This window comes from Hylobates moloch, unplaced genomic scaffold (genome assembly GCF_009828535.3).
Source record: "Hylobates moloch isolate HMO894 unplaced genomic scaffold, HMol_V3 SCAFFOLD_71, whole genome shotgun sequence".
Taxonomy (NCBI): Eukaryota; Metazoa; Chordata; class Mammalia; order Primates; family Hylobatidae; genus Hylobates; species Hylobates moloch.
Window position 1 is genome coordinate 201,901 of NW_026652346.1, and position 26,525 is coordinate 228,425.

At 49.6% G+C, this 26,525-nt stretch overlaps 1 protein-coding gene across 5 annotated transcripts in view; it reads left to right on the forward strand.

The window, feature by feature from the left end:
• LOC116463846 (solute carrier family 12 member 9) overlaps positions 1–26,525 on the forward strand; it is a 59,675-nt gene that overhangs the window by 21,813 nt on the left and 11,337 nt on the right. The window contains exons 1-5 of one of the 5 annotated variants that reach the window (XM_058434887.1): positions 23,043–23,180; positions 23,703–24,053; positions 24,828–25,050; positions 25,291–25,425; positions 26,379–26,510. The exons of 1 other annotated variant lie outside the window; for it this stretch is intronic. In XM_058434887.1, the coding sequence (XP_058290870.1) occupies positions 24,870–25,050; positions 25,291–25,425; positions 26,379–26,510 (448 nt within the window). In that variant the 5' untranslated portion in view covers positions 23,043–23,180; positions 23,703–24,053; positions 24,828–24,869. Of the gene's footprint in view, positions 1–23,042; positions 23,181–23,702; positions 24,054–24,827; positions 25,051–25,290; positions 25,426–26,378; positions 26,511–26,525 lie in introns of those variants that run through there. 3 more of the 5 variants (XM_058434888.1, XM_032147112.2, XM_032147111.2) reach the window with 3 other exon arrangements.

Here is a 26,525-nt window from a genome sequence, read left to right on the forward strand (position 1 = left end):
TGGTCTTGAACTCCTGACCTAAAGTGATCCACCCACCTTGGCCTCCTAAAGTGCTGGGATTACAGACGTTAGCCACAGCGCCCAGCCGGGGGACAAAATCTTGAGGAACCCAGCAAGAGAGACGTTGGAGCCCAGCAAGAGAGACGGAGTCCAGGATGCTTGGGGGGCTGCCAAGCGCCCTTACGTCCCAGAAAGGACAGCCGGGCCTGTGATAACCTCTTGTCCCGGCTTACTTATCTTCCTGCTGCAAGAGGTGTTCCCCACACCCCTGCCCTTCCTCGCTGTTCTGCCTGGGTCCTGCACCCGGGTGGGGGGGGGTCACCAAGGGCAGGAAACAGCCGGCTTCGCTGGAGCCAGGCAGACCAGGCTGGAGCTGGGAATTCCCTCCTCCCTCCCCGATGCAGGCCCAGTCTCCCCTTCTTTTATTCAGCTTCTCCCTCGGGGTTCTCTGCAACCCTCTCCCAAACCCCTGCCCTGCCTTTTGCCACTTTCACTCTGTACCCAGATCCTGTAGCCTCTAAAAGTTATGTCTTCTGGCTGGGGACAGTAGCTCAGGTCTATAATCTCAGCATTTTGGGAGGCCGAGGCGGGTGGATCACTTGAGCCCAAGAGTTCGAGACCAGCCTAGCCAACATGGTGAAACCCCTTCTCTACTAAAAATACAAAAATCAGCTGGGCATAATGGCACATACCTGTAGTCCCAGCTACTAGGGAGGCTGAGGCACGAGAATCACTTGAACCCAGGAAGCAGAGGTTGCAATGAGCAGAGATTGCACCACTGTACTCCAGCCTGGGCAACAGAGCAACCCTCTGTCTCGAAAAAATATATAAAATAAATAAATAAGTAAATAAATAAATAGGTTGGGCTCGGTGGCACACACCTGTAATCCCAGCACTTTGGGAGGCCAAGGCGGGCGGATCACCTGAGGTCAGGAGTTCGAGACCAGCCTGGCCAACATAGTGAAACCCCATCTCTACTGAAAATACAAAAATTAGCCGGGCATGGTGGTGCAGGCCTGTAGTCCCAGCTACTTGGGAGGCTGAGACAGGAGAATTGCTTGAACCCTGGGAGGCAGAGGTTGCAATGAGCTGAAATCGTGCCACTGCACTCCAGCCTGGGCAACAGAGCAAAACTCTGTCTCAAAATAAATAAATTAATTAAACAATAGAAAACACTCATCTCAGTGGGGCACAGTGACTCACACCTGTAATGCTAGCACTTTGGGAGGCTGAGATGGGAGGATCGTTTGAGTCCAGGAGTTTGAGGCCAGCCTGAACAACATTGCGAGACCCTGTCTACAAAAAAAGAAAAGAAAGAAAGAGAGAGAAAGAAAGAAAGAAAGAAAGAAAGAAAGAAAGAAAGAAAGAAAGAAAGAAAGAAAGAAAACATTCTATTCCATGTCAGGTCATCAGCCCACACCCCACACCAGGCAGTAATCTATTTCCTACCATCTAGTGTATGACAGTCAAAGAATGAATAAATGAAATCTTTCTTGAGCATCTACTATGTGCCAAGTGATCACATTGCTAGTTTTCAAGATTTGTAAAACATGGTTCCTGGCCTCAAAGAGAATCTGGTAAAAATTAATATAGTTTTATGTCATCTGGTGAATTGTAACATGGTAAAAAAAAAAAATCCCATGATTTCCCCTTTACGTGGAGATGGCATCTGAGACTTTCACTTTAATTCTCAGGAACCACCCTCGGTCTATCCTGTGTGTGAAGTCATGTCCTCCACCCTAGACCACCCAGAACCACTTTCCAGGCAAGCAAATTCAGTAGTCACTGAATTACAGAATGTGGGTGAGCATTCACGTTACTACCTGAATTCATGCCTATTCTGCAAACCAGACAAAACTCAGCCCTCCCTTCCTCATTGTTAGAGTGCTTTGCTGTTCCTTACCCAAAATATTAGGCTGTCACCTTTGTTCCCAGCCCAGAGCAATATACTGCTATCACACAGTGCATTGTCGGTACTTGCGCATAGCACCCACCAACAGCTACTGGAGTTTTCTTTTTCTTTTCTTTTCTTTTTTATTTTATTTTATTTTATTTTTGGAGATGGAGTTTCACTCTTGTTGCCTAGGCTGGAGTGCAAGGGCGCGATCTCGGCTCACCACAACCTCTGCCTCCCAGGTTCAAGTGATTCTCCTGCCTCAGCCTCCCAAGTAGCTGGGATTACAGGCATGTGCCACCACACCGGGCTAATTTTGTATTTTTAGTAGAGGTGGGGTTTCTCCATGTTGGTCAGGCTGGTCTCGAACTCCCGAGCTAAGGTGATCCACCTGCTTCGGCCTCCCAAAGTGCTGGGATTACAGGCGTGAGCCACTGCACGCGGCTTTCTTTTTTTTCAGAGATAGAGTCTTACTCTGTTGCCCAGGCTGGAGTGCAGTGGCACGGTCATGGCTCACTGCAGCCTTGACCTGGGCTCAAGCAATCTTTCCTCAGCCTCCTGAGGAGCTGGGACCCCATGCGGGGACCATGCCTAGCTAATGAGTTTACTTTTTCTTGTCCAGATCGTGACAGTTGTTTTGAGTAATCCTGGAGTTAGAGCTTTTCCTATTGTAAGAAATAACAAGCAATAAATCATCCCTTTCTCTGTAAATTGTTGAACTTCTCATTACTCTTTCCACATCTCAGTCTCCCTTCTGGGCCACCTAACTGTGTCAGGTCCAAAGTTCAGGTTTACCCCAAAGTTCATGAAGTTTAAGCTTCAGCACCTCTCACCTGCCTGGCTTCTTCCACGGCCCTGGTTAATAAGTGCCATAATTTAAACAGTTTTGAAGGTGAGTTTCAGCAGGACAACACTTGAAATGACCTGAAATCTTACAGCTCTGTTACAAAAGGATTTGATAGAGTTTTCAATATTACCAATAGAGTTGTAAAGCTCAAATAAATTTTTATAAACAATAATGAAACCTTAAAAACTTAGCCAGGCTGGCCGGGCGCGGGGCTCACTCTTATAATCCCAGCACTTTGGGAGGCCGAGGCGGGCAGATCACGAGGTCAGGAGATCGAGACCACGGTGAAACCCCGTCTCTACTAAAAATACAAAAAATTAGCCGGGCGTGGTGGCGGGCGGCTGTAGTCCCAGCTACTCGGAGAGGCTGAGGCAGAAGAATGGCGTGAACCCGGGAGGCGGAGCTTGCAGTGAGCCGAGATCGCGCCACTGCACTCCAGCCTGGGCGACAGAGCGAGACTCCGTCTCAAAAAAAAAAAAATAGAAAAATAGAAAATGGAGGACACCAAGTCATTTTCTACCTTCCAGGATTAGACAAGTCAAGGGTAGAAACAGCCACAGGGCCTCACCAGCATCCAGGTGGCTAAGTGCATAGCCTAAGTCGTGGTGCACAGAGGACCCTACAGGATCACGCAGGAAGCACAGCTGATGCAGGTTTCAGGTGAGCTTTCTGCAGAAGGTAATGATGTCTGAATGAGTCCTAGAGGAGACTGGCAGGAAAGGAGTTTAAAGGCAGAGTTGTGAGGTCGCCCCATTCAGAGAGCTGCCAGAGTTCAGGATGCCAGGTCAGAGAGGGCAAGGACAGTGACCATGGGTGAACTGGAGAGGTGAGTGAGGGCCAGCCTCAGGTCATTACGGGGTTTTTGCAGGACTGCCCTGGGGAGCTAGTGAAGGGTTTTAGGCCAAGAAGCAACATTGTATGGTTTGTAGAGAAAGATCCCACTTGTACAACTTTGGAGAATAGACTGAAAGGAATCAAGACTGAAGGCGGGGAAACCAGTGCAGTATCCAAGTGACTATGTGGGTTTGAACCCAGATAGGCGTGTATGTGTGTATGTGTTGGGGGGAACGGTGCACGCATGTATGGAGCCGGGGAGGATTCAGGAGATGTTAAGGGTTGGGTGCGGTGGCTCACACCTATAATCCCAGCACTTGGGAGGCTGCAGCTGGCAGATCACTTGAGACCAGGAGTACAAGACCAGCCTGGGCAACATGATGAATCCTCATCTCTACAAAAATTAGCCAGGCGTGGTGAAGCACACCTGTGGTCTCAGCTGTTCGGGGGGCTGAGGTGAGAGGATCACCTGAGCCCAGGAGGCAGAGGTTGTAGTGAGATTGCACTACTGCACTCCAGCCTGGGCAACAGAGCAAGACCCTGTCTCAAAAATAAAAATAATGGGCTGGGCACGGTGGCTCATGCCTGTAATCCCAACTATACAGGAGGCTGAGACAGGAGGATTGCTTGACCCCAGGAGGTGGAGGCTGCAGTGAGCCGCCGTGATCACACCACTGCACTCCAGCCTGGGCGACAGAGTGAGATCCAGTTTCAAAAAAAAAAAAAATTAAAATAAACAAACAAAAGAGTGTGATTGGCCGGGCACGGTGGCTCACGCCTGTAATCCCAGCACTTTGGGAGGTCAAGGCAAGCGGATCACCTGAGGTCAGGAGTTTGAGACCGGCCTGGCCAACATGGTGAAACCCACTCTCCACTAAAAATACAAAAATTAGCTGGGCATGGTGGCGCGTGCCTGTAATCCAGCTACTTGGGAGGCTGAGGCAGGAGAATCGCTTGAACCTGGGTGGTAGAGGTTGCAGTGAGCTGAGATGGTTCCACTGCACTACAGCCGGGGCAACAAAGCGAGATTCCGTCTTTAAAAAAAAAAAAAAATGCTAGGCATGGTCGCTCACACCTGTAATCCCAGCACGTTGGGAAGCCGAGGCGGGCAGATCCTGAGGTCAAGAGATCAAGACCATCCTGGCCAACATGGTGAAACCCCGTTTCTACTAAAAATACAAAAATTAGCTGGGTGTGGTGGTACACGCCTGTAGTCCCAGCTACTCGGGAGGCTGAGGCAGGAGAATCACTTGAACCGGGAGGCAGAGGTTGCAGTGAGCCTAGATTGCACCACTGCACTCCAGCCTGGGTGACAGAGCAAGACTCTGTCTCAAAAAAAATAACAACAAAAAAAAACCAAAAACACACACACACAAAAGAGTGTGATTGACCCTTTAACATTTTATGCAGACTTTCCCATCCTGCTCCCCTCCCTAGTGCTGGGGATAGAGGAAGGGCTCTTGAGTGCTGTTGGAATAGCAAGAGGCTGAGAGAAATAGCTAGAAATGGCAGTGAGCATCAGTGAGCTGATAAGAATGAGAGAAGGGCAGAGCTTGTAGCAGAGGCCAGGGATGCCAGAGGGCATGGAGGTGGAGGAGAGAGAGGCTAAGGGGCTGGGGCCAGAGCTAAGGACTGTTCAGGGAGGGGAGTAGAAAGGTACGGGGTAGTGGGAGGATTGGGGAGAGGTAGTGGGAGGCTCATTGTCCCAGCAGGGGGAAGTCTTTTGTTTCCTCTCTTCCCCTGACAGCCTGGCAGGATATGAGGCCAAGCCCCCCCATGCCAGCAGCATCCCAGCACCCACTGGACTGCACTGTGGCCCTTCCCTGACTATTGTGTCCTGGCTGGGAATGGAGGCAGGGGCAGGCAGGAGGCTGGCTCTAGGAGGGAAAGTAAGAAGGACTATTTGTGGCTGGAGGCTAGGATACCAGGGTCTGGAAGGGACAAGAAGCTCTCGGGCTGGTTAGGGGAGCTTGGCACAGAAAGATGTGTGTGGGGAGGAGCAGGAAGCCAGGCCGGGTGGGGCCAGCACCGAGGGTAGCAGGTCGGGCCAGGGGAAGGTAGGCCGGGCCCCAGAGGAGATGACGCAGGGCCTCAGGCCTCTCCCAGCCCCCACTGTTCTAGCCTGGGGACCAGAGAGCTCACCTGAACCTCAGAGAACCCCCCACCCCCCCCCCGCTCCATTCCCTAAGGCTGACATCACCCCATGCGCCACAGCCCACCAACCTGTCTGGCCAGAGCCCTCCACATCCAGCTGCTGTCTGGATACCCTCCCTCCCCAGGATCCAGGGGTCTGGCCTCGCACTGCTGCCCTCCAGGAACCCTGGAATTTCATCCCTCCCCTCTGCTCACTCCTGGGCCGTTTTGCCCCATCAGCTGTTCTTGCAGGAAGGGCGCCCTGCTCAGCTCGCCTCTCTTCCCGAGAGTCTTTTGTTTGCTGGGTCTGCAGGAAATTGGAGGGGCGGTGGCCAAGGGCTCATCTGCCCCTGGGACCTGGGGGAGGGGGGCGCAGATTCACCAGACTTAATCCTGGGGAGTTTAAAGCAGGAATGGGGTGGGGGAGGGTGGGGGTGAGGTGGGCGGATCTCCAGGAAATTAGCATTTAAGGCCTAACTCTGAGAGTGCCATTAGATCTTCTTCTCCCGAAGGGGCAGACGGGGCATGTGTGTGTTCCAGGATCTGGGATCCCTAGTAGTGAGGGCTGGGGGAACACTCTGAGGTCACCTAATAGGTTGACAGGGGCGTTGACACCAAGGTAGAAAATCTCAGACACTGAATCCCACAATCTCCTCTATATCTATACACCATTTTTAAAAATAGAGATGGGTGCTCGCTATGTTGCCCACGCTGGTCTCGAACACCTGGGCTCAAGAGATACTCTCGCCTTGGCCCCGCAAAGCGCTGGGATTACAGGCATGAGTCACTGGGCCCAGTCCCACAATCCCGTCTTTTACACGCCTGGGATCCTGCGGATGCCAAGAGGTGGGGAGGCAGGTCAGACCAAACCGTCTTTGAGAATTACTATTTTTTCCATTAAAAAATGGTGGAGAGGACGACCCGCACGTAGCCACACAATTCGCGCCTTCCCAGGACGCAACCGCAGAAAAGGCGGCGGTGTGGACGCTCTGGCGGGCCGGCGTCCTCTCGTTGGTTGCCCTCTCTCTGAAGCCATCATGGTCGCCGCCATCTTTCCTTTCCCGCCGTCAGTCACGTGGGCAGCACGCCCCAGGCCTCCGACTGCTGGCGTGCAGTGGGGCGGATTCCGGAGGGTTCCTGCAGCCACCGTGAATGTTTGGTTATTCCAGGCACAGGATAGCAGCGAAGAAAACTGAAACTCCTGTTTCGTGGAGCTTAACTTTCTTTCTTTTTTGAGACAGGATCTCTGTTGCTTAGGCTGAGGGCATGGGCAAGGTCATACCTCATTGCAGCCTCGAAGTCTTGACCTCAAGTGATCCTCCACAGTTGGCCTCCCAAAGTGTTGGGATTATAGGCCTGAGCCAATTTTAGTTCATCTATTTATTTTTTAAAAATTTATTTCAATTTTGTTTTTTGTTTTTTTTTTTGAGACAGTCTCACTCTGTCGCCCAGGCTGCAGTGCAGTGGCGCCATCTTCGCTCACTGCAAGCTCCACTTCCCGGGTTCAGGCCATTCTCCTGCCTCAGTCTCCCGAGTAGCTGGGACTACAGGCGCCCGCCACCACGCCCGGCTAATTTTTTGTATTTTTAGTAGAGACGGGGTTTCACCATGTTGGCCAGGATGGTCTCAATCTCCTGACCTCGTGATCTGCCCGCCTCAGCCTCCCAAAGTGCTGGGATTACAGGCGTGAGCCACCGCACCTGGCTGTTTCAATTTTAAAATTTTTTTTGTGGAGATAGGCTTGCTATGTTGCCCAGGCTGGTCTCACACTCCCGGGCTCAAGTGATCCTCCTGCCTCCACCTTTCAAAGCATTGGGATTATAGCGCCCAGCCATGTGGTTCAATTTTATATGGGATTGGCAGGGAAGATTTCACTAGGAAGATAATATTTGAGCCCAGAAGACCTAAAAGAGGTTCTGGAGTTGTCTGAGGAACAGCCCAGAGGCCCTAGTGGGGCACGTGCAGGAGGTGAGAAGAGAGATGTGGGGATGGAGAGGCCACATTACAGGCATGGGCCACCATGCCTAGCATTCTGAGACACTTCTCAGCGAGGAGATACTATTATTTTATTTATTTATTTTGAGACAGAGTCTCACTCTGCCACCAAGGCTGGCGTACAGTGACGCGATCTTGGCTCACTGCGACCTGGCCTCCCGGGCTCAAGCGATCTGCCCACCTCACCCTCCCCAGTACCTAGGATTACAGGTGTGCAGCACCATACCAGCTAATTTTTTTGCATTTTTAGTAAAGGAGGAGACTACCTTTCATATTGTCTTATGCCTAATTTCTGCCTCTAAAAAAAGAAAAAGTAAAAACTAAAAGGCAGAAATAAAAGCAGACAGCCCGGTGCCATACCTTAGGCCTAGTAGTTAAAGATCGACCTCTGACCTAATCGGTCATGTTATCTGTAAATTACAGACATTGTATAGAAAAGCACTGTGAAAATCCTTATCCCGTTTTGTTCTGATCTAATTACTGGTGCATGCAGCCCCCAGTCGCGTACCCCTTGCTTGCTCAATCGATCACGACCCTCTCACATGCACCCCCTTAGAGTTGTGAGCCCTTAAAAAAAGACAGGAATTGCCGGGCGCGGTGGCTCACACCTGTAATCCCAGCACTTTGGGAGGCCGAGGTGGGCAGATCACGAGGTCAGGAGATCGAGACCATCCTGGCTAACACAGTGAAACCCTGTCTCTACTAAAAATACAAAAAAATTAGCTGGGCGTGGTGGCAGGTGCCTATAGTCCCAGCTACTTGGGAGGCTGAGGCAGGAGAATGGTATGAACCTAGGAGGCGGAGCTGCACTGAGCCGAGATCATGCCACTGCACTCCAGCCTGGGCGACAGAGTGAGACTCTGTCTCAAAAAAAAAAACCAAACGAAAAACAAGAAAGACAGGAATTGCTCACTCAGGGAGCTCGGCTCTTGAGACAGGAGTCTTGCTGATGCCCCCGGCCGAATAAACCCCTTCCTTCTTTAACTCAGTGTCTGAGGAGTTTTGTCTGCACCTCGTCCTGCTACATTTCTTGGTTCCCTGACGGGGAAGCGAGGTGAATGGCGGATGGTCGAGGCAGCTCCTTAGGCAGCTTAAGCCTGCCCTGTGGAACATCCCTGCAGGAGACTCCAACCAGCCTGAGTGACGCGGATCCTGAGAGTGCTCCCGGGTAGGCATTTGCCCTGGTAGGACGCTTTGCCAGAGCAGTGTGTGGCAGGCCCCCGTGGAGGATCAATGCAGTGGCTGAACACCAGGAAGGAACGGGCACTTAGAATCTGGACATCTAAAACTTGGTAAGACCAGTCTTTGAAACTTGCCCACTCCAGGCTGGACGTGGTGGCTCACACCTGTAATCCCAGCACTTTGGGAGGCCAAGGTGGGCTGATCACGAGGTCAGGAGATGGAGACCATCCTGGCTAACATGGTGAAACCCCGTCTCTACCAAAAACACAAAAACATTAGCCGGGCGTGGTGGTGGGTGCTTGTAGTCCCAGCTACTCGGGAGGCTGAGGCAAGAGAATGGTGTGAACCCAGGAGGCGGAGCTTGCAGTGAGCCGAGATCGCGCCACCGCACTCCAACCTGGGCGATAGAGCGAGACAACATCTCAAAAAAAAAACAAAACAGAAAATTGCCCACTCCATTTAAGTGGAAGCGTGGCCTGATCACCCATGGCGTGCCTTTATCAGCACTTTGGTTTTAGTTTTGACTTGGTTTGAACTGCTTGACAGGACCAGTCTTAGGAACTTGCCTACTCCATTTAAGTGGAAGTGTGGCCTGATCACCCACGGTGTGCCTGTACCGGCACTTTAGTTTTTGTTTTTGACTTGACTTAGATTGCTTAATACTTTGGTTTTGGTTGACCTAACTTAGATTTCTAGATACTCTGATTTTAGTTTTGATTTTAGTTTGGTGCAAACTGTGAAAGTGTGTGTGTGCCCTTTTTACCTGTTCTTTGTTTTGTGGCGTGCGTGTGATGTGAGTGCAGTGTTTTGTGTCGAAGAAGCATAGGTCAGGCACAAATAAGTCCACCCTGCTAGGAACTATGTTGAAAATTTTCAAAAAAGAATTTAAAGGAGACTATAGAGTACTTGACACTAGGAAAACTTAAAACTTTGTGTAAGAGACTGGCCAGCATTAGAGGTAGGTTGGCCATTAGAAAGAAGCCTGGACAGGTCCCTTGTTTCAAAGGTACGGCACAAAGTAACCTGTAAGCCAGGGAACCCAGACCAGTTCCTGTACATAGACACTTGGTTACAGCTAGTTTTAGGCCCCCCTGCCCCCAACACACAGTGGTTGAGAGAACAGCAGCATAAGCGGCTGGCAGAGGCAAAGAAAGACCAGCAGAAAGAAAGGAAAGAGACAGAGAGGAAAAGAGGCAGAGAGAGGAAGAGACAGAGAGGAAAAGACAAAGAGGGAGTCAAGGAGAGAAAGAGGCAGAGACAGAGAAGAGACGGAGGCAAAAAGAAAGTCAAAGAAAGAGAGAAAGTCAAAGAGAGAAAGAGATATATACAAGTAGTTAAGAAAAAAAAAGGTGTACACTATTCCTTTAAAAGCCAAGGTAAATTTAAAACCTATAATTGATAATTGAAGGTATTCTCCGTAACCCTATAACACTCCAATACCACTTTGTTGTCAGTGTAAACAAAGGTGTATCCCAAAACAGTGAGGCCTTCCTATCAAAAATCCTTAACCCAGTGACCCGCTGATGGCCCAGATGCATTCAATCTGTAGCGGCAACTGCTTTGCTAACAAAAAAAAAAGTAAAAAAAAAAAATTTTTAGAGGAAACCTCATCGTGAGCACACCTCACCAGTTCAGAAGTACCCTAAGGAAAAAAAAAAGGGGGGGCGGAATTTACATAAAAAGAGTATTATATAGTAAACTCTTGTCCTGAAATAAATTAACTGGTTTAAAGAAAGAAATATTTGTAATAAGTCAAAAAGTTGAAGAATGTCAAAGAACTGTCTGCGAAAGCCATGAAAGAAAAAAATGTTATAAAAAAGAATTTATGCAAAAATGTAGTATAATTTAAAAGTAACTAGGCCTCCTGAATGTAAAACGATTTAAAAAAAAAAAACCAGTTTATGTGCAAGGTGTATAAGAAAAGTAAAATATACCTTTGGTAAAAGGATTATAAGGAGGCATAAGAATGTACATTTTTACCTACATTAAAAAGTCAAAAAAAATTATTGTTTTAAAAGTTTAAGCAAGTTTAAAAATGTTAATTGTAAAGAAAATTCTGTATGTAAACATATTAGCTAAAGTTAAAGAAGTATCATCCAGTTTTTCTGTGAACTGGACATTAAAGTTTTTCTTAAAGCACCAACCTGCTCTTTAGCAAAAATTATAAAAAGTTAAAAAGAGTCTATAAAGTCTTACCTTATGGTCAAACATTAAAAATTAGATAAATATGTCTACAAAGTTTTACTAAAATTAGGTTTAACATTCATAACACACTAATATAAAGATAAAATTTAGCTTATCTGATATAAAAATCATATGAGAGGCGTTGTTAAATGTAAAAAAAATTTGGCTTTCTTTAGTTTAAAAACTAATAAAAATAGGTGCTAAAGGAAATTTCTCGGTAAAAAGTCATTAAGGACTATAAAGTCCACTGCCAAGGTCCCCACATTTAAAACAAAAAGTCAGTTTCTTAAAAATCATATACTTGGTTTATCTTCCACTTTCCTTTCTCTCAAAAACTAAAAGTCTTTTAGCACATGTGCCACCCCTAGAATTTCTGGTAAACTAGCACCAGCCTGAAGATCATGTTCTCATCAAACGGTAGAAGAAAAACTCAAGCCAGCCCTGGAAGGACCCTACCTTGTGCTGCTAACCACCAAGACTGCTGTTCATACAGAAAAAAAAAAAAAGAATGGACTCATCACACCAGAGTCAAGAAAGTGCCACCCCCTCCAGAGTCGTAGACCATAGTCCCACAGGAAAACCCTACCAAACTAAAGCTAAGAAAAACTTAACTCTTTTCATCTATTCTATTACTCTTTCTTCTTTCCTCATTCTATTGCTGACCATCTAGTTATTAACATAACCAAGTCAATTTCTCCTCAAACTGTTGCATTTAATGATTGCTTTGTTAAACCCTGTGAGGACTTGCCAAGTCAAAGACAGCTCTCTACTTCAGTAAAGTACTTCTGTCCCTCCTGACTCTCCTCAGACTGGGCATTAGTAAACTAGGACCATTTAATCCAGGGAGATTTTGATAAAGACCCCAGTGCCAACCAGGAGTCTTGCCCCCCGATGTAGAGGTTTCATGCCATAGTTGGTCCAACGTTCTGTGGACCACTAAAGAGCAAGGATGGACTGCCCCAACTGGTTTTTGTAATTTCCTAAAACCATACATTCATTTTACTAGAGGATCATGGAAGTTAAAGACTTAAAACAAACTTTAGCAATTAAGACAGGATACCGAGATGCAAATGCCTAGTTAAAATGGATCAAATATTCCATCTGCACGTTAAACAAAAGCAATTGTTATGCTTGTGCACGTGGCAGGCCAGAGGCCCAGATTGTCCCCCTTCCACTAAGGTGGTCCTCCAGTCGACTAGGCGTAGGTTGCATGGTAGCTCTTTTCCAGGATTCTACAGCCTGGAGTAATAAGTCATGCCAAGCTCTCTCTGCTGTATCCCTAAGTCTGGCACCCTGCGGGTCAGCCCCCGAGGGCCATCTAGCTTCCGTCTCCTAACACTAAGTTCACTTTGTGTCTCTCACTACTGGGAGGAAACTTAGCATTCCTTGGAGTCCTGAAGGGATGCAATGAGCTTAAGAATTTTCAAGAGCTTATTAATCAGCCCTTGTTCATCCCTGAGCAGATGTGTGGTGGTATTTTGGTGGACCTTTACTAGGCACTCTGCCGAATAACTGGAGTGGCACTTGTACTTTAGTCCAATTGGCTATCCCTTTCACCCTGGCATTTCATCAACCAGAAGGAAAAAAAATAAGATATTGTAAAGCAAGAGAAGCCCCTTATGGGTCTTTTGACTCTCATGTCTATTTAGACGCAATTGGAGTCCCACGAGGAATACCAGATCAATTTAAAGCTTGAAATTAAATAGCTGCAGGATTTGAGTCAATATTTTGGTGAGTGACAGTTAATAAAAATGTAGATTAGATAAACTACATCTATTACAACCAACAGCAATGAGCTTTTCATGAGTTAAAAGAAAAACTCATGTTGGCCCCAGCCCTGAGGCTACATGATCTGACAAAACTCTTTACACTTGATGTGTCAGAAAGAGAAAAAAATGGCAGTTAGAGTTGTAACCCAGACTGCAGGGCCCTGGCCAAGGCCAGTGGCCTGTCTCTCAAAACAACGAGACAAGGTTTCCAAAGGCTGGCCCCCAGGTCTAAGGGCCCTAGCAGCAACGGCCCTGTTAGCACAAGAAGCAGATAAACTAACCCTTAGGCAAAACCTGAGTATAAAGCCCCCCATGCTGTGGTAACTTTAATGACTACCAAAGGACATCACTGGTTAACAAATGCTAGATTAACCTAGTACCAAAGCTTGCTATGTGAAAATCCCCACATAACCACTGAAGTTTGCAACACCCTAAACCCCACCACCTTGCTCCCGGTATCAGAAAGCCCAGTTGAACATAACTGTATAGAGGTGTTAGACTCAGTTTATTCTAGCAGGCCCAACCTCTGAAACCATCCGTAAGCATCAGTAGACTGTAAGCGGTATGTGGATGGGAGCAGCTTTGCCAACCCCTGCAAAGTGACTCTGAAGAAGACGACAGGCCCTGCTCCGGTCACGCCCAGAAGCTGTCTGGGCCACGTGTGGCCAAAGCATGAGAAAACTAATTGCAGGACCCATTTTCCTTAAAATTTGGACTTTTACAGTAAGGACTTCAACTGACCTTCCTCAGCCTGAGGACTGTACCCAGTGTATACATCAAGTCACTGAGGTAGGACAAAAGGTTGCTACGATCCTATTATTTTATAGTTATTATAAGTGTACTAGAACTCTAAAAAAATCTTGTTTGTATAATGTTATTCTATACAAGGTATGTAGCCCAGGAAATAACCAACCTAATGTGTGTTATGACCCACCTGAGCCTCCCATAACCACAGTTTTTAAAATAAGATTAAGAACTGAAGACTGGTGGGGGCTCATAAACGATACGAGTGTCAGCCAAAACAGAAGAAGAAGAGGTGCCCAAACAAGTCACCTTAAAATTTGATGCCTGTGCTGTCATCAATAGTAATAAGTTAGGAGTAAGGTGTGGTTCTTTTAATTAGAAAAGAGGCTATATGGCAGAAAATAAGTACATCTGTCATAAATTAGGACTGTGTGGAAATAAATGTAAATACTGGTCTTGTGTCATTTAAGCCACTTAAAAAAAAAAAAAAAAAAAGACCCAGTCTCCCTTCAGAAAGGAAAAAATGGCCCTTCCTGTACTAAAGGACAATGTAACCCCTTAGAACTAGTAATAACCAATCCCCTTGATCCTCGCTAGAGAAAAGAGGAGCGTGTGACCTTAGGAATCGCCAGGGCCGGACTGGATCCTCGAGTAAATATCTTAGTTCGAGGAGAAGTTTATAAATATTCTCCTGAGCCAGTGTTTCAAAACTTCTATGATAAACTAAAAATGCCAGTACCAGAAATTCCAGGAAAAACAAGAAATTTGTTTTTGCAATTAGCCGAGCATGTAGCCCAGTCTTTCAGTGTCACTTCGTGTTGTATATGTGGAGGAACCGTAGTAAGAGATCGATGGCCATAGAAAGCCCGAGAATTGGTACCTACAGACCCAGTTCCTGATGGATTCCCAGCCCAAAATAATCACCCTGATCACTTCCAGGTCCTAAAAGCCTCAATCATTAGACAATACTCTATAGCAAAAGTGGAGAAGGACTTCACCCTTCCTGTAGGAAGACTACATGGTGGAGTTCAAACCACATAGAGAAAAATCCATTCAGTAAATTTCCGAAGTTGCAGACCATTTAGGCCCACCCAGAATCCCACCAGGACTGGACAGCCCCCACTAGGTTATACTAGATATGGAGACATAGAGCCTACGCTAGGCTGCCTGACCAGCAGACAAGTAGTTGTGTTAGTGGCACTATTTTTTTTTTTTTGAGACGGAGTCTCGCTCTGTCGCCCAGGCTGGAGTGCAGTGGCGCAATCTCGGCTCACTGCAAGCTCCACCTCCTGGGTTCATGCCATTCTCCTGCCTCAGCCTCCCGAGTAGCTGGGACTACAGGCGCCTGCCACCACGCCCGGCTAATTTTTTGTATTTTTAGTAGAGATGGGGTTTCACCATGTTAGCTAGGATGGTCTCGATCTCCTGACTTTGTGATCCACCCGCCTCAGCCTCCCAAAGTGCTGGGATTACAGGCGTGGGCCACTGCACCTGGCCTATTGGCACTATTAAACCATCTTTCTTCCTACGGCCCATAAAAACAGGCAAACTCCTAGGCTTCCCTGTCTATGCTTCCCGCGAAAAGAGAAGCATAGCTATAGGAAATTGAAAAAATCATAAATGGCCCTCTAAGAGAATCATACAACATTATAGGCCTGCTACTTAGGCACAAGACGGCTCGTGAAGATACCGGACCCCCATTTACATAATCAACTGAATCATACGGTTACAAGCTGTCTTAAAAATAATCACTAATAATACCGGCAGAGCCTTGACTATTCTAGGCCGACAAGAAACTCAGATGAGAAATGCTATCTATCAAAATAGATTAGCTCTGGACTACTTGCTAGCAGCTGAAGGAGAGGTCTGTAAGAAATTTAACCTTACTAATTGCTGCCTACACGTAGATAATCAAAGGCAAGCAGTTGTTTTTTTTTTTTTTTTTTTAACGGAGTCTCGCTCTCTCCCCCAGGCTGGAGTGCAGTGGTGCGATCTCGGCTCACTGCAAGCTCCGCCTCCCGGGTTCACGCCATTCTCCTGCCTCAGCCTCTCCGAGTAGCTGGGACTACAGGCGCCCGCCACCACGCCCGGCTAATTTTCTGTATTTTTAGTAGAGACGGGGTTTCACCGTGGTCTCGATCTCCTGACCTCGTGATCCGCCCGCCTCGGCCTCCCAAAGTGCTGGGATTACAAGCGTGAGCCACCGCGCCTGGCCTAAAGGCAAGTAGTTGAAGACATAGTTAGAGATAGGACAAAACTGGCACATGTGCCCGTGCAAGTGTGGCATGGATTTGATCCTGAGGCCATGTTTAGAAAATGGTTCCCAGCGCTAAGAGAATTTAAAAGTCTTATAATAAGAGTTATAATAGCAATAGGAACCTGCTTACTGCTCCCTTGTTTGCTACCTGTACTTCTTCAAATGATAAAAAGCTTCATCGCAGGCTGGGCGCAGTGGCTCACGCCTGTAATCCCAGCACTTTGGGAGGCCGAGGCGGGTGGATCACGAGGTCAGGAGATCGAGACCATCCTGGCTAACATGGTGAAACCCCGTCTCTACTAAAAATACAAAAAAATTAGCCGGGCATGGTGGCGGGTGCCTGTAGTCCCAGCTACTTGGGAGGTTGAGGCAGGAGAATTGGCATGAACCCAGGAAGCGGAGCTGGCAGTGAGCCGAGATCACACCACAGCACTCCAGCCTGGGCAACAGAGCAAGACTCTGTCTCAAAAAAAAATAATAATAAAATAAAATAATAATAATAAAAAAGCTTCATTGCTACCTTAGTTCACCAAAATGCTTCAGCACAAGTGTACTATATGAATCACTATCGATCTGTCTTGCAAGAAGACATGGGTAGTGAGAATGAAAGTGAGAACTTCCAGGCCGGGCGCGGTGGCTCACGCTTGTAATCCTAGCACTTTGGGAGGCCGAGGCGGGCGGATCACAAGGTCAGGAGATCGAGACCACGGTGAAACCCCGTCTCTACTAAAACTACAAAAAATTAGCCGGGCGTGGTGGCGGGCGCCTGTAGTCCCAGCTACCCGGAGAGGCTGAGGCAGGAGAATGGCGTGAACCCGGGAGGCGGAGCTTGCAGTGAGCCGAGATTGTGCCACTGCAATCCAGCCTGGGCGACAGAGCGAGACTCCGTCTCAAAAAAAAAAAAAAAAAAAAAAAGAAAGTGAGAACTTCCACTATTGAGTGAGAGTCCCAAAGTGGGGGAATAAAGGAGGAAACCACCCCTCATATTGTCTTATGACCAGTTTCTGCCTCCAAAGAAAGAAAAAGTAAAAACTAAAAGGCAGAAATAAAATCCACAAGCAGACAGCCCAGCGCCACACCCTAGGGCTAGTAGTTAAAGACAGACCCCTGACCTAATCGGTTATGTTATCTATAGATTACAGACATTGTATAGAAAAGCACTGTGAAAATCCCTGTCCTGTTTTCTTCCGACCTAATTACCAGTGCATGCAGCCCCCAGCCACGTACCCCCTGCTTGCTCAATCGATCATGACACTCTCACACGCACCCCCTTAGAGTTGTGAGCCCTTAAAAGAGACATGAATTGCTCACTCGAGGAGCTCGGCTCTTGAGACAAGAGTCTTGCCGATGCCCCTGGCCGAATAAACCCCCTTCTTTCTTTAACTCAGTGTCTGAGGAGTTTTGTCTGCGGCTCGTCCTGCTACAGTAATAGAAATACAATGTTGGCCAGGCTGGTCCTAAATGCCTGACCTCAAGTGATCCGCCCACCTTGGCCTCCCAAAATGGTGAGAGTACAGGCATGAGCCACCGTGCCCAGCTGGGAGATGCTGTTAATATTGAAGTCAAGGCATCAGGCATACAGCAGGACTGTAGTTGGTGAGTCCAGCCATCATACTTACAGATGCGGCCTTTGGCTTTTACTTTGAGGAGAAAGGCGTGTCATTGGGGAATTATGAAAGGTGGCACCCATCGGGAATGGATATTTACCTAAACAGCATCCCTCTGGCTGCTCAGTTGAGAATAGATTTTGGGACAAGTGCAGAAGTGGGAAAACCAGTTAGGAGGCTATTGTGAAAGCGGAAGAGGTAGGCCGGGCGTGGTGGCTCACGCCTGTAATCCCAGCACTTTGGGAGGCCGAGGCGGGCGGATCACGAGGTCAGGAGATCGAGACCATGGTGAAACCCCGTCTCTACTAAAAATACAAAAAATTAGCCAGGCGTGGTGGCGGGCGCCTGTAGTCCCAGCTACTCGGAGGCTGAGGCAGGAGAATGGCGTGAACCTGGGAGGCGGAGCTTGCAGTGAGCCGAGATCACACCACAGCACTCCAGCCTGGGCAACAGAGCAAGACTCTGTCTCAAAAAAAAAAAAAAGCAGAAGAGGTGATGGTGGCATGGACTTGGGTAGTAAAATGTGGTTGCAGACTGGTCATAACTTGAAAGTGGAGGCCAAAGGAATTGTCTATGGTGTGGATGTTGGATGTGAGAGTATTCCAGTGTAATCCCAGGTTTCCGGCCTGAGAGGACCACAGGAGGAGCAGGTGGTGGGAATCTGAGTATTTAGTTTTGGACATACCAAGTTTGAGTTGCCCATTTGATGTCCAAGCAGAGATGGTAGTAGAGCCGGGTGCCATGGCTCACTCCTGTAATCCCAACACTGTGGGAGGCCGAGGTGGGCAGATCACATGAGGTCAGGAGTTCAAGACCAGCCTGGCCAACATGGCGAAACCCCATCTCTACTAAAAATACAAAAATTAGCCAGGCGTGGTGGCATGCACCTGTAATCCCAGCTACTCGTGAGGCTGAGGCAGGAGAATCGCTTGAACCCGGGAGGCGGAGGTTGCAGTGAGCAGAGATCTCACCACTGCACTCCAGCCTGGGTGACAGAGTAACTCCATTTCAAAAAAAAAAAACAAAAACAAGAAACAAAAAACAAAACAAGATGGTAGTAGATTGTTGGCTATACAGTCTGAAGTTCAGAGTAGAGGTCTGGGCTAGAAGTACACCCTTGGAGGCACTATTATATAGATGGTATTAAAACAGATTGGGCTGGGTGCGGTGGCTCATGTCTGTAATCCCAGCATTTTAGGAGGCTGAGGTGGGAGGATTACTTGAGCCCAATGGTTCAAGACCAGCCTGGGCAACATAGTGAGAACCTGTCTCTACAAAATATAAAAAATTAGCCGGGCATGGGTGCATGTGCCTGTAACTACTTGGGAGGCTGAGGCAGGAGGATTGCTTGAGCCTGGGAGATAGAGGTTGCTGTGAGCTATGATGGTGCCACTGTACTCCAGCCTAGGTGACAGAGTGAGACCAAGTCTCAAAAATAAATAAATAATAAATAAATACGGAAAAAATAGAACTATGAGACTGGATGAGATCGTGAAGGGAGTGGGTATAAATGTTGACAAGAGGTCGGGCGCAGTGGCTCACACCTGTAATCCCAGCACTTTGGGAGGCCAAGGCGGATCACGAAGTCAGGAGATGGAGACCATCCTGGCTAACACGGTGAAACCTCATCTCCAATAAAAATACAAAAAGTTAGCTGGGCGTGGTGGCGGGCACCTGTAGTCCCAGCTACTCGGGAGGCTGAGGCAGGAGAATTGCTTCAACCCAGGAGGCAGAGCTTGCAGTGAGCCGAGATCACACCACTGCACTCCAGCCTGGGTGACAGAGCAAGACTCCGTCTCAAAAAAAAGGAAAGAAAGAAAGAAAGAAAGAAAGAGCTAGGATAGACAACTAATATAAGGAGAGTTTTTTGTTTGGTTAGATTTTTTTTTTTGAGATGGACTCTTGCTGTGTCGCCTAGGTTGGAGTGCCTCAGTCTCCCGAGTAGCTGGAATTACAGGCGTGTACCAACAGGCCCAGCTAATTTTTGTATTTTTGGTAGAGACAGGGTTTCACAATGATGGCCAGGCTGGTCTTGAACTCCTGACCTCAAGTGATCCCCCTGCTTCGGCCTCCCAAAGTGCTGGGATTACAGGCTTGAGCCACTGTGCCCAGCCTTCACTTCCCTTCTTACCTAGCTTAAATGTCTAAGTGGGGTCTTGCTGTGTCATCCAGGTTGGAGTGCAGTGGTGCGATCACAGCTCACTGCAGCCTCAACCTCCCAGATTCACTCTAAACTGGGCTAGGCAGGCCTGGCAAGGCAGTGGGATGTGGAGGGAGTGGAACACAACATTGAGACCCAGTCAAGAAGAGGACCCAGGGCGGGCATGGTGGCTCACGCCTGTAATCCCAGCACTTTGGGAGGCCGAGGTGGGTGGATCAACTGAGGTCAGGAGTTTGAGACCAGCCTGGAGAACATGGTGAAACCCTGTCTCTGCTAAAAATGCAAAAAGTAGCCAGGCATGGTGGCAGACGCCTGTCATCCCAGCTACTCCAAGGCTGAGGCAGGAGAATCAGTTGAACCTGGGATGCAGAGGCTGCAGTGAGCTGAGATCGCACCACTGTACTACAGCCTTGGGCAACAGAGGGAGACTGTCTAAAAAGAAAAAAAAGAAGAGGACCCAGAGGAGAGTAAAATTTAGTCAAGGAGAAAGTCTCTGTCAGGCCTGAGCCCAACAGTTCTCTACTCACTGGATCCCCAGTTCATCCATCCTACCCTCTTTCTACTGTGCCCCTTCTCTCCCTCCCCAGCATCTTCCCTTCCCTTCTTTTTTTTTTTTTTTTTTTTGAGACAGAGTCTCGCTCTGTCACCCAGGCTGGAGTACAATGGTGTGATCTTGGCTCACTGCAACCTCTGCATCCCAGGTTCAAGTGATTCTCCCACGTCAGCCTCCCGAGTAGCTGGGACTATAGGCGCCTGCCACCATGCCCGGCTAATTTTTGTATTTTTAGTAGAGACAGGGTTTCCCCATTTTGGCCAGACTGGTCTTGAACTCCTGACCTTAAGTGATCCGTCTGCCTTGGCCTCTCAAAGTGCTGGGATTACAGGCGTGAGCCACAATGCCCAGCCTCCTTCTTTTCCCTCCCTCCCTTCTTTCCTTCCCTCCGTCCCTCCCTCCCTTCTTTCCTGCCTTCCATCCCTTCTTTCCTGCCTTCCTTCCCTTTTTTTTCTTTTTTTTTTTAATTGAGATAAGGTCATGCACTATCACCCAGATGGGTGTGCAGCCATAGGATCATAGCTCACCCCAGCCTCCATCCTCCCACCTCAGCCTCCTGAGTAGCTGGGACTACAGGTGTGCGCCACCATGCCCAGCTGATTAAAAAAAAAAATTAGAGACAGTGTCTTCTGTGTTGCCCAGGCTGGTCTTGAACTCCTGGCCTCAAATGACCCTTCTGCCTCAACCTCCCAAAGTACTGGGATTACAAGTGCAAGTTACTACACCTTGCCACAGTCTTTTTTGTTGTTTGAGACAGGGTCTCATTCTGCCACCCAGGCTGGAGTGCAGTGGCACTATCATAGCCCACTCAACTTCCTGGGCTCAAGGGATCTTCCAGTTTCAGCCTCCTGAGTAGCTGAGACAACAGGCGTGCACCACCACGCATGGTTAATTGTTTTCTTTTCTTCTTCGTTTTTTTTTTGAGTTGAAGTTTTGCTCTTGTTACCCAGGCTGGAGTGCAATGGCGAGATCTCAGCTCACCGCAACCTCCACCTCCCGTGTTCAAGCGATTCTCCTGCCTCAGCCTCCCGAGTACCTGGGATTACAGGTGCACGCCACCACGCCCAACTAATTTTTGTATTTTTAGTAGTGATGGGGTATCACCATGTTGGCACAATGGTCACAATCTCCTGACCTCGTGATCCGCCCATCTCGGCCTCCCAAAGTGCTGGGATTACAGGCGTGAGCCACCGTGCCTGGCCCACTTTTTAAAAAAAATTTTGTAGAGATGAGGTCCCACTTTATTTCCCAGGCTGGTCTGGAGCTCTTAGGCCCAAGTGATCCTCCTGCCTCAGCCTTCCAAAGTGCTGAGATTACAGGCATGACCCACCACCCCCAGCTCCTCGCCACCTTCTTTGTGCCAATCAAAATAGTCCTGAATAAAGCCTGACTTACTGTTTAAACAAGAGTCAGAGTTTTTTCTTTAATAAGCGCAGTAGAAAAGGTGAACTGAAGGGGAGGGGCTGCAGTCATTGATGAAGACAAGGTCCAAGGCAAAACCACAGAGTAACAGGGTAAGGTGGAGGTTGAGATTTACGGAAGCAGAGTTCAATGATGGACAGGCCAGGGTATACCAAGGGAGTGCTTATAACTGACTCTGAAAAAGTTTTTTTTTTTTTTTTGAGACAGAGTCTCGTTCTGTCGCCCTGGCTGGAGTGCGGTGGTGCGATCTCAGCTCACTGCAACCTCTGCCTCCCAGGTTCAAGCGATCCTCCTGCCTCAGCCTCCTAAGTAGCTGGGACTGCAGGCGCACGCTTGAGTTCAGGAGTTCCAGAGAAGCCTGGGCAACATGGCGAAACCCGGTCTGTACAAAATATTTAAAAATTAGCCAGGCATGGTGATGTATGCCTGTGTAGTTCCAGGCACTTGGGAGGCTGAGGCAGGAGGATGCTTGAGCCGGAAAGGCTGAGGTTGTAGTGACACGAGATCGCGCCACTGCACTCCAGTCTGTGTAATAATAGTTCCTGGATCCAAAAAAAAAAAAGGAAATGTATCTGAAACTTTCCAAGCTTCAATTTCCTAATCTGAAAAATTGAAATAGCGGTACCTACCTCACAGAGTGGCTAATTTAATGCAGTGCTATTTGCAAGGGATAATTTATCAAACCTTTAGGCGTTGTTCTAAAGTGCCTATTAAATGCTCACTGAACTCACAGCCTTCGGAGGGAGGTTCAAGTGTATGCCCATTTTACACATGAGGACGCGTTGGTAGGCGGTACTGCTGTTCATGGGATCTGTAAAGAGTGAAGAAGGAGTCTCAGCTCTCAGTAGAGTTCACAGGCTCTAGGATTTCTGCTGGAGGTGAGAACACTGCAGGGAGGCAAGAAAGCGAGCATCAGACGGTGCAAAGCGACCCTGGGCCCAGATCGGCGGCCAATGGCTCCCTCCGGTGGCGGAAGCAAAGAGCGCAGCTGGATCGGGCGCGAAGGGAGGATCCCCGCAGCCGGTGAGGGGCGAGGCTGGGACCCGGTGGAGGTTCTAGGGCTTTGAAAGGTTGGAGGACTAGAACTCCAGAAGTCCCCGAACGAAGTGGGCCGGAGTTCCCGGTGATGCACCTGGACCAGGTGTTGCAGCCCCGCCCACCTCCCTGCCGCCTTCCGCCGTCTTCACACGCCCCCTTTAGGGGGGTGGCTGCTCACGGCGCCTCGGAGCTCGGACTGGGGTCCGGCCCCTGCGGCGACGATTGTTTGCACCTAAGTGAAGGAGGCTCCGAGACCCGCGGCCCACGTCCTGCCAGAGACGCTTGTCTGCAGGGCTGCATTGCATCCCCGGGCGCACGTGGAGCTGGAGCAGAGCATGCTAGGGGAGCGCAGAGAGGGTCGGGCTTCCCCGGGCTCGCCCACAGGGCGGGGCAGAGGACGGGGACCAATAGCGCGCGCGTGCTGGTGGGGGTGGGGACAGGCTCCGGGCCTGGCATCCCGGTAGCCGCAGCTGTCTTTTCCGGCCCCCGTGCGCTCTCCGCCTGAGGCGGAGCCCCCCGGCTCGCGGGGATCGCCCCCGAGCGCTGCGTCCTGCGGGTGGGTGAGTGAGCGCCCCGCGGCCCCTGAGCTGTGGGGTGCACCTGGCCAGGAAGAAAGATATCTTGGCTCCCTTGCACCCCAGCGGGCGCAAAGGGGCAGGAGCCCGGGTTGGGGGAGGAGGAGGACCCGGGGACCTTGTGTCGCTCGGTGGGAGCCGGTCTGTGTTTCTGTTTTGCTAGAGTGTGTTTGGGTTGGTAGAGTTTGTAGGGAGGGTGCCTCGTGTGGATGGGAGGAATCTGGGGAGGCTAAGGCGTGGAGGAGGGGGTCTGAGATGGGTCGAGGGAGAGGATTGACGGAGGGTGGGGTTTTGAAAGAGTTGGAAGTTTCTTGTTGCCTGTGGGTGGGGTGATTGCATTGGGGGGCTTGGTAGGGGCAGCTCAGGACACCGAAGGAGAGGATGGGGAAGGCTCTCCTGCCCGTAACTTACTTCCCTTTTGGGAGATTTGCTTCCTCTTGCATTGCTAGTTAAGGAAGGAGAGGCTGGAGAAGCCTGTGCCGTCAGAGAACCTTTGCCCTTTTCCAGAACCGGTGCCATCCCTAGTCTCAGGAACATAAGGGCAGGTGTGGCCCCCAGGAGCTGGGAGAGACCTTGAAACCCCTGCTGACGGGTTTGGGGTACCAACTTTTGTGGGGCAGTGGCTGGTACCATTTGCAGCCCACGGGCTTTTTTGAGTTGCCGGTAAGCAGGGTGTGGGTGCGTGCGTTCCTGTTTCCTTGCGGTTGTCTCTCTCTTTTTTTTTTTTTTTTATTGACACAGGGTCTCGCTGTCACCCAGGCTGGAGTGCAGTGGCATGATCTCGGCTCGCTGCAGCCCTACGCCTCCAGGACTCAAGCGATTCTCGTGTCTCAGCCTCCCAAGTAGCTGTGATTACAGGCATGCACCTTCACGCTTGGCTAATTTTTTTTTTTCTTGTGAGACGGAGTCTCACTCTGTCGTCCAGGCTGGAGTGCAGTGGCGCGATGTCGGCTCACTGCAACCTCTGCCTCCTGGGTTCAAGGGATTCTCCTGCCTCAGCCTCCCAAGTAGCTGGGACTACAGGCATGAGCCACCATGCCCAGCTAATTTTTGTATTTTTAGTAGAGACGGGGTTTCACCGTGTTGACCAGGGTGGTCTCGAACTCCTGACCTCAGGTGATCCACCCGCCTCGTCCTCCCAAAGTGCTGGGATTACAGGCATGAACCACCAAGCCCGGCCAATTTTTGTATTTTTGTATTTATTTATTTATTTATTTATTTATTTTTTTTTTTTGAGACGGAGTCTCGCTCTGTCGCCCAGGCTGGAGTGCAGTGGCGCAATCTCGGCTCACTGCAAGCTCCGCCTCCCGGGTTCATGCTATTCTCCTGCCTCAGCCTCTCCAAGTAGCTGGGACTACAGGCGCCCGCCACCACGCCCGGCTAATTTTTTTGTATTTTTAGTAGAGACAGGGTTTCACCGTGGTCTCGATCTCCTGACCTCGTGATCCGCCCGCCTCAGCCTCCCAAAGTGCTGGGATTACAAGCGTGAGCCACCGCGCCCGGCCAATTTTTGTATTTTTAGTAGAGAACAGCTCTGTATTTTGGGGAGGCTTCGGGGTATTTGATTAGTGGTCTTTGGGGGTGGGCGGGCTCTGTGGGGGTGCTTTTGATGCAACATAATCTCCTTTGCAGGTCACCTAACCCATTTGTGGCTTCCTCTACCTGTGCTGAGCTATGGCCAGTGAGAGCTCACCTCTGCTGGCCTACCGGCTCCTGGGGGAGGAGGGGGCTGCCCTCCCTGCCAATGGGGCCGGGGGTCCTGGAGGGGCGTCTGCCCGGAAGCTGTCCACCTTCCTGGGTGTGGTGGTGCCCACTGTCCTGTCCATGTTCAGCATAGTTGTTTTTCTGAGGATTGGTGAGTGGGTCCTGGGGCTGGTGTGGACTGACTGTAGTATGGGAGGACATGATGGGGAGGGGTGGAGATGGGACTGGGATAAGATTAGGAAGGGGACCCAAGAGAAGTGGTTGGCTGAAGGGTTTGGGAAGGGGCTCCCTGTGGGCTTGCATTTAGCTCCACCCTGGAGCTCTGCAGAACCGGGGGTTGGGGATATGGGGTGTGAGTCCCCTGTGACCTGATTTGCTGCTCCTGCCTCAGGGTTCGTGGTGGGTCATGCTGGGCTGCTGCAGGCCCTGGCCATGCTGCTGGTTGCCTACTTCATCCTGGCACTCACCGTCCTCTCTGTCTGTGCCATCGCCACCAATGGAGCCGTGCAGGGGGGCGGAGCCTACTGTATCCTCCAACATCGATGGACTGGGGTCTGGGCTGTTCTGCCTGCTAGGGAGGGTGTGGAAGGGGCCATTACCTTTGTTGGCTCAGGGGCAAGACAAGTGTTTTTTTTCATTCTCAAAATTTTTTTAGGCTGGGTGCGGTGGCTCACGCCTGTAATCCCAGCACTTTGGGAGGCTGAGGTGGGTGGATCACTTGAGGCCAGGAGTTTGAGACCAGCCTGGCCAACATGGTGAAAGCCCGTCTCCACTAAAAATACAAAAATTAGCTGGGCATGGTGGCACCCGCCTGTGATTCCAGCTACTCAGGAGGCTGAGGCATGAGAATCACTTGAACCTAGGAGATGGAGGTTGCAGCGTGCCAAGATCATATCACTGCACTCCAACCTGGGCAACAGAGCAAGACTCTGACACCCAGGTTGCAGTGCAGTGGCGCCATCATAGCTCACTGCGATCTCGACTTCCCGGGCTCAAGTGATCCTCATGCTTCAACCTCCTGAGTAGTCGGCACTATAGGCATGTACCACCACCCCTGTTTAATTTTTAAATATTTTGTAGAGATGGAATCTTGCTATGTTTCCCAGGCTGGTCTTGAATTCCTGGCCTCAAGTGATCCTCCTGCCTCAGCCTCCCAAAATGCTGGGATTACAGGCGTCAGCCACTGTGCCTGGCCTGGCAGGGCAAGTTTTAATAAATGTGCAGCAAGCAGGCTGGTGTAGTGAAGGAGATCAACGTTGTCCTGCACGTTGATGCCAATTTCTAATCCAACAATCTCATCTGTTAGGCAGTGATTGTTTTACAGATGCAGAAACTGGCACTCAGAGGATATGAGTGACTTGGGCAAAGCCACATGGCTGGGGCCTGGCTGCACTCGGGTTCAGTGCTTGGAGCTATGGCAACTTCCTCACGTCGATTTCAGTCTTTTCCCTTAATGCTCACCCCTGCTTCCACTTTCAGTCATGATCAGCCGCACACTGGGGCCCGAGGTCGGGGGCAGCATTGGGCTCATGTTCTACCTGGCTAACGTCTGTGGCTGTGCTGTCTCCCTCCTGGGGCTGGTGGAGTCTGTGCTTGATGTCTTCGGGGCCGGTCTGTGCTCTGTCT